The 5,791-nt window shown below is 34.6% G+C and overlaps 1 protein-coding gene across 1 annotated transcript; it reads left to right on the top strand.

Moving 5' to 3' along the window:
* The first annotated feature begins 938 nt into the window (after window positions 1-938).
* Window positions 939-1,868, top strand: LOC113917839 (olfactory receptor 5AC1-like). Its single transcript, XM_027585874.1, is given in 3 exon segments — window positions 939-1,022; window positions 1,024-1,477; window positions 1,480-1,868. Coding segments are annotated over 3 exon segments (918 nt in total). The 5' UTR covers window positions 939-947.
* The last annotated feature ends 3,923 nt before the right edge of the window (window positions 1,869-5,791 follow it).

Here is a 5,791-nt window from a genome sequence, read left to right as displayed (position 1 = left end):
TCTTTTCATTTTATTTATTGGTCATTTTGATTCATTCATCTGTAAACTTGCTTGTTCATATCCTTTATTCATTCTTCTTTTAGATCGTTTGCCTTCTTCTTATCTATTTTTGTTATTCTTATATTACATACTATATTGTTCATAAATCTGTAACTTTCATATACATAGTAAAATGTATTTCCCAACCTATTATATGCCCTCTGACTCTGTTCGATACTCTTTTGCTAATCATTAAAATTATATAGTAGCTATGGTTAGTATTGGCTTTCTTCTCTTGGATAAGAATTTCTCTAATCACTATGTTATATTGTTGCCTCCAAAATTTCTTACAAAATATCTATGCTGTTAGGTAGGAGCCTAACCTTATTTATATCCAGACAGCCAACAGTGGCAGCACAATCCATTAAACCCATCATCTTTTTCCTACCGAATTGAAACATCATATTTGTCTTTTGCCACACTTCTATATATAATGGAACCTATTTCTGAGAAGGCTGCCTATTATTGCATTGACCCCCCTTGTCTATTCTTATTCCACTATCTTGATGTTTTGATTATTATATCTTTATGTTATAGTTCAATAGAAATTAATGTACTCTTGACTGTTCTTACTATACATTTTTCTTAGGTAAAATTGGAAATTTTTTTCTTTCATATAAATTTTAAGATAAGCATATATAGTTCTTAAAACCTCTGTTGGATTGAGAAGGATTTGTACTACATTTATTTGTTACTTTAGGCGAATTACCATTTTAAAACATTTTATTGTGGAAAACTTTGAATGTATATTAAAGTACACATATAAAGGTAAAAATTAAGAAATTGCTAATTACATGAAAAGCACCTTTTAGAAATACATGTTACACAAAAAATACACTGTTTTTATGATTCTTTTGTGACTGTTTCAACACTTTTTTCTTTTATTTTACTGTCTGGCCAGGTCAGATATGGCAGAAGAAAATAAGACACTCATGGCTGAGTTTGTTCTCACAGGACTTACAGATCGTCCAGGGCTGCAGGTCCCCCCTGTTCCTGGTGTTCTTGGTCATCTACCTCACCACCATGGTGGGCAACCTTGGTCTGGGTGCTCTCATCTGGAAGGACCCCCACCTTCACACCCCCATGTACTTATTTTTCGGCAGTTTGGCCTTTGCAGATGCTTGTACTTCATCCTCTGTAACTCCCAGGGTGCTTACACATTTTTTATGCAAGAATCATGTGATATCACTTTTTGACTGTATGGCTCAATTTTACATTTTTGGTTCCAGTGCCACCACAGAGTGTTTCCTTCTTGTAGTGATAGCCTATGACCGCTACATAGCCATATGCAACTCCTTGCTTTATCCAGCAGTGATGTCCAATAACCTCTGTACTCAGTTCATTGGTGTTTCATATTTCATTGGCTTTCTACATTCAGCAATTCATGTGGGTTTGTTATTTAGATTAACTTTCTGCAGGTCCAATGAAATACATTATTTCTCTGCGAAATTTTACAACTTTTCAAAATTTCTTGCAATGATCCTACAGTTAATACACTTCTGGTTTTAATCTTTTCGGCCTTTATACAAGTCTTTACTTTTATGACCATCATGGTTTCTTATATCTGTATCCTCTTTGCCATCCCGATGAAGAAATCTGAAAAGGGCAGGAGAAAAGCCTTCACATGCAGCGCCCACCTGCTCTCTGTTTCCTTGTTCTATGGCACTCTCTTCTTCATGTATGTGCATCCTGAGTCTGGCCACACTGAAGATCATGACAAAATGTATTCTTTATTTTACACGATAATAATTCCTCTGCTAAATCCTTTTATTTACAGCCTGAGGAACAAAGAAGTTATAGGTGCCTTGAGAAGAATAATGAAGAAATAAATAGTTGCCAGACAATATTCAAAACGTTTCTTTTTTATCATCTGCTGAAAAAAGCCCCAAGTCCTATAGATAAGCCATGACTGCTATTCCACCAGAAGACTAATGGTCAGAAGAATTCATAAGCTCTATGGAAGCATCCTAGCTTCCCATTATGGTTTCTTGGATATGGGTCCAGTGAAATTTGGGAACATTATCTATGGTACTAGCTTATTTAGCAACATTGTGCTTTATTTTTATCTGAGGATTTGGCTTTTGCAAATTAGTTATTTTCTAGGGCTTTCCAAAATTCCAGATAGAAACAGATAATTATGGTGAGAAATAGCTGTAATAGAGGCTGGCATATAGGGTTAGTCATTTAGTTCATGAATGAGCCCAGCCCATTGCTCTGGACCTGCAAGTTAATATGGCTTTGTTGTTTTCTGCCACACATAGTAATTCCAGTTGACTAATAAAATAAAATTCTGCTTCTTGGAAGAATATTTCTTGAGAAGAAATGTACTGTTTGGTGATAAAGTTAGGAAAAAATGAAAATTTCTAAAGAAATCTGTGGATGCTAGGAAGAAAATGAAAGTTGGCATGAATTAAAGAATGAAACATCAAAATTAACCACAGCTCAGAGTTGTAATTCCATGCACTGTTTGTTGTTTTTTTTTTTAAATCAGGGATACTGCATGCACCATGATATGCAATAATTTATAAATTTAGGAATATTTGAGTGCAATATAAACAATTTCGATCAACCTTGTGGTTGCATTACTATTCCTATCAGTTTTAGTTGGAGCTGACTAGGGAAAAGGCAAGGAGGCTGGATCAGAGATAAGAACCTGACTTTGCATGTAGGGATATAAAACTGTCAGTGAATTCTCTCCCACTAATCTACTTCCAGGTCAGGGATGTGATCACTTAAAAGATATTATATATATCATATATAATATATATATATATTCTAATTTACTTTAGAACTATATAGGCATAGGTGCTTCAATTCTTCTTTTGGCAAAACAATTATATTCCTTGAACAATCTGGGTTTTTTCTTTTTTGAGCACATTCACTTAGGAAAAGCAATTATACAAAATGAGAATTAAGTTTAAGTTGTAGAAGAATGAAGATATGCCTATTGTTCTAGTATTTTTAAAACACTTTAAATCTTGCCAATAGTTCCAACAAATATACTAAATGTATTATCTAAAACTGTAGGCATATGATAAATATCTCTTATCTCTTACATTTATTTATCTCTTATATAAACATTATTGGAAAAAGTCAATTTGTTGGTATGGTCTTAAAATTAATTCCAATTGGTCCCCAATCACAAAATTTCTTTTAAAAATACTCCACATGATTAAGTTTATTCTCCTTAAAAACCATCTGTACTTGTAGGGCGATTTTCAGCAATTTCACAGTATTTGTGACTCATTTTACAAGCGCTATAAACTACATCTTTCTTTAACATTTTAATTTTCTTTTTGATTAAACCCTTTTTTCTGTAATTACTATTGATCTTTTAAAAGTAATCCTTAAATACTTTTTATTATTTATGTAAATGTAAGTATATTTATTTCTTAATGTACATGGAACATGTTTTACTTGAAGTATCTTCAAAAACAATTATATGCTATGATATTTACACTCTTTTACTAGCTTCATAATTGCACAAGTAATATACGATTTTATCAGGATTATTTTCAATAATATCCTGGGTATTTATATTACTTTGGACATAAAGGGTTAAGAGTTGAACAGTAATATTTTACTCCAGTTTTAGGTCCTTCTAAGAAATTGACATTTATACAGTCTTCCAAAGCCAACTCAATAGATGCTTTAACTTGGGATAAATTAGATTCCTCCTGAGGTTAGTATGAACTGATTGCTGATCCAAAATGTTCCTAAACATGTTGTACATCAAGTGTGTCAAGTATATCAAGATTGTTTATTGTATAGCCTGTTTTTATGGAATGCAGCTGTACTAAAATTAGATGTGAGGCAAACATACCTCTAGGTGCTAGGTTATAAGCAAATTAATTAAGTTGAGAGACCCCCCCGCCCAACCCTGCACCTTCCCTGTGCTGAGTGACCGGTACATAGAACAGTTTACATTCAGTGAATGAAGCTTTGGAAACTATCAGAGTATCCAAAGCTTCTGTCATGTTGCGGCTATGAATGCTGCTGCTTTACTTGTTCTGTATTCTTGCTTAAAGCTAAGTGAACTTGGGGGGCTCCTGGGTGGCTCAGTTGGTTAAGCGACTGCTTTCGGCTCAGGTCATGATCCTGGAGTCCCGGGATCGAGTCCCACATCGGGCTCCCTGCTCAGCGGGAAGCCTGCTTCTCCCTCTGACCCTCCTCCCCCTTGTGCTCTCTATCTCTCATTCTCTCTCTCTCAAATAAATAAATAAAATCTTAAAAAAAAAGTTAAAAAAAAAAAGCTAAGTGAACTTGGGTAATAAACTTGGGTAAGCCTATTTTTTCTTGTGAATTTGACATCATTCTACCCTTGAAATTTACTTAAATGGCCCTTGTGAAGAAGGATGGGTAGGGAAGGTCTTTTGAGACTTGGTGCTGGGATAGCTGAAACTAACCCCTGGTTCACATTAGTGGAAGTTTTTTTGAAGCAAATTACAGTATATATCTTATCAATGGAATTTAGGCTATATAGTTTCAAACATCTAGGATTAGCAAAATGGGTTGGTTAATAAACAAAGGCAAATAAGGAAAATTGCTAGAAACATTGCTTGTTGGTTATCAATAGCATTAACAAAATGGAAATTCTATCAGAAGAACACAAAGGAGTAGACTGACTTAGGAGAGAAATATATAAAATAGAAGATGAGTCATGAGGTTTTTTGCTTGGCAGATATTATATTCACCTAAAAGCCAATGTATTCACTGTCCTTGAGAATGAAGGACAAGACCATGGAAATGGGGGGGGGGCATTGTTAAATAATTGAGACATCCTTCCAACAAATAAACACTAGAAACCTGTTGACTTTTTGTTTGTCCAGACCACATGACCTAGGGCGTAGTATTTCAGTGGTAGAGAATCCATTGAGTCTGAATGGGGAGAATTAAATGGCCTGACGAGTATGGACTTTAGTATATATTTTTCTTTCCAAATAATGATACTACCGTGGTTAAGGTAGAAATCTAACAAGCTTACATTGAAAAGGGTACCTGCCCAATTTTTTCACCTAATGGAACATAAAAGATCCTTGCAGAAATGGTAGTAGAAATGTTTTAACTGCAGGTAGCTTAGATTGTATATAGATAATAATATCACTCCTAATGAAAAATGCTTCCATGCAAACTTAGAGAATGCTTGGTACCCTTATACAATCTCATAGGAGAACAAAATATATAGACAACTATAGCAAACTTGTTAGCAATCTCCTTTTCCTGGATCTCAGTGATAGAAGAAAGTTCTGTGCTTTTTAGAAAGAAAAGTTAGATGAAAAAGAAATAAACTGGTGAAGGTGTTATGTAAAATCTGATGGTGATTACTGGCTGGGAGGTGGAAAACTCCCGATAGTTTGGGGAACTGCACTTGCCTTGCTAAAAAGAACCAGACAGGTTTGTTGTATGGGATATGTTGTTTGGGATATGTCAAAGAATACTTGGTAAAATAAAGTGAGTGAGCAAGATGTGGGAATACTCCATTTGCTAAGGCAATAGAATAAGAAGATTGTGCTCTACTTGCAAAATATCAGCAGGGAAATCTAAAGATGCATGATTGTCTAAGCTGAATGGCTTTGAGGTGGTGAACAGAGTTTTCTGGGATTACCAGAACCTGGAACATGATACATGATGATATCAGCAAGAGACAGAGAGGGCAACATTGGAAAGCCAAAGATAAAACTCTGAGGATAATATGATGCTGTGGTAGTAGGTACTAGAGTTATAGTAAATTACAAATTGGAATATTTGAGTG

This window comes from Zalophus californianus, chromosome 1 (assembly GCF_009762305.2).
Source record: "Zalophus californianus isolate mZalCal1 chromosome 1, mZalCal1.pri.v2, whole genome shotgun sequence".
Taxonomy (NCBI): Eukaryota; Metazoa; Chordata; class Mammalia; order Carnivora; family Otariidae; genus Zalophus; species Zalophus californianus.
Note: the sequence above shows the minus strand (reverse complement) of the source record. Positions and strands in the feature narration are given on the sequence as shown.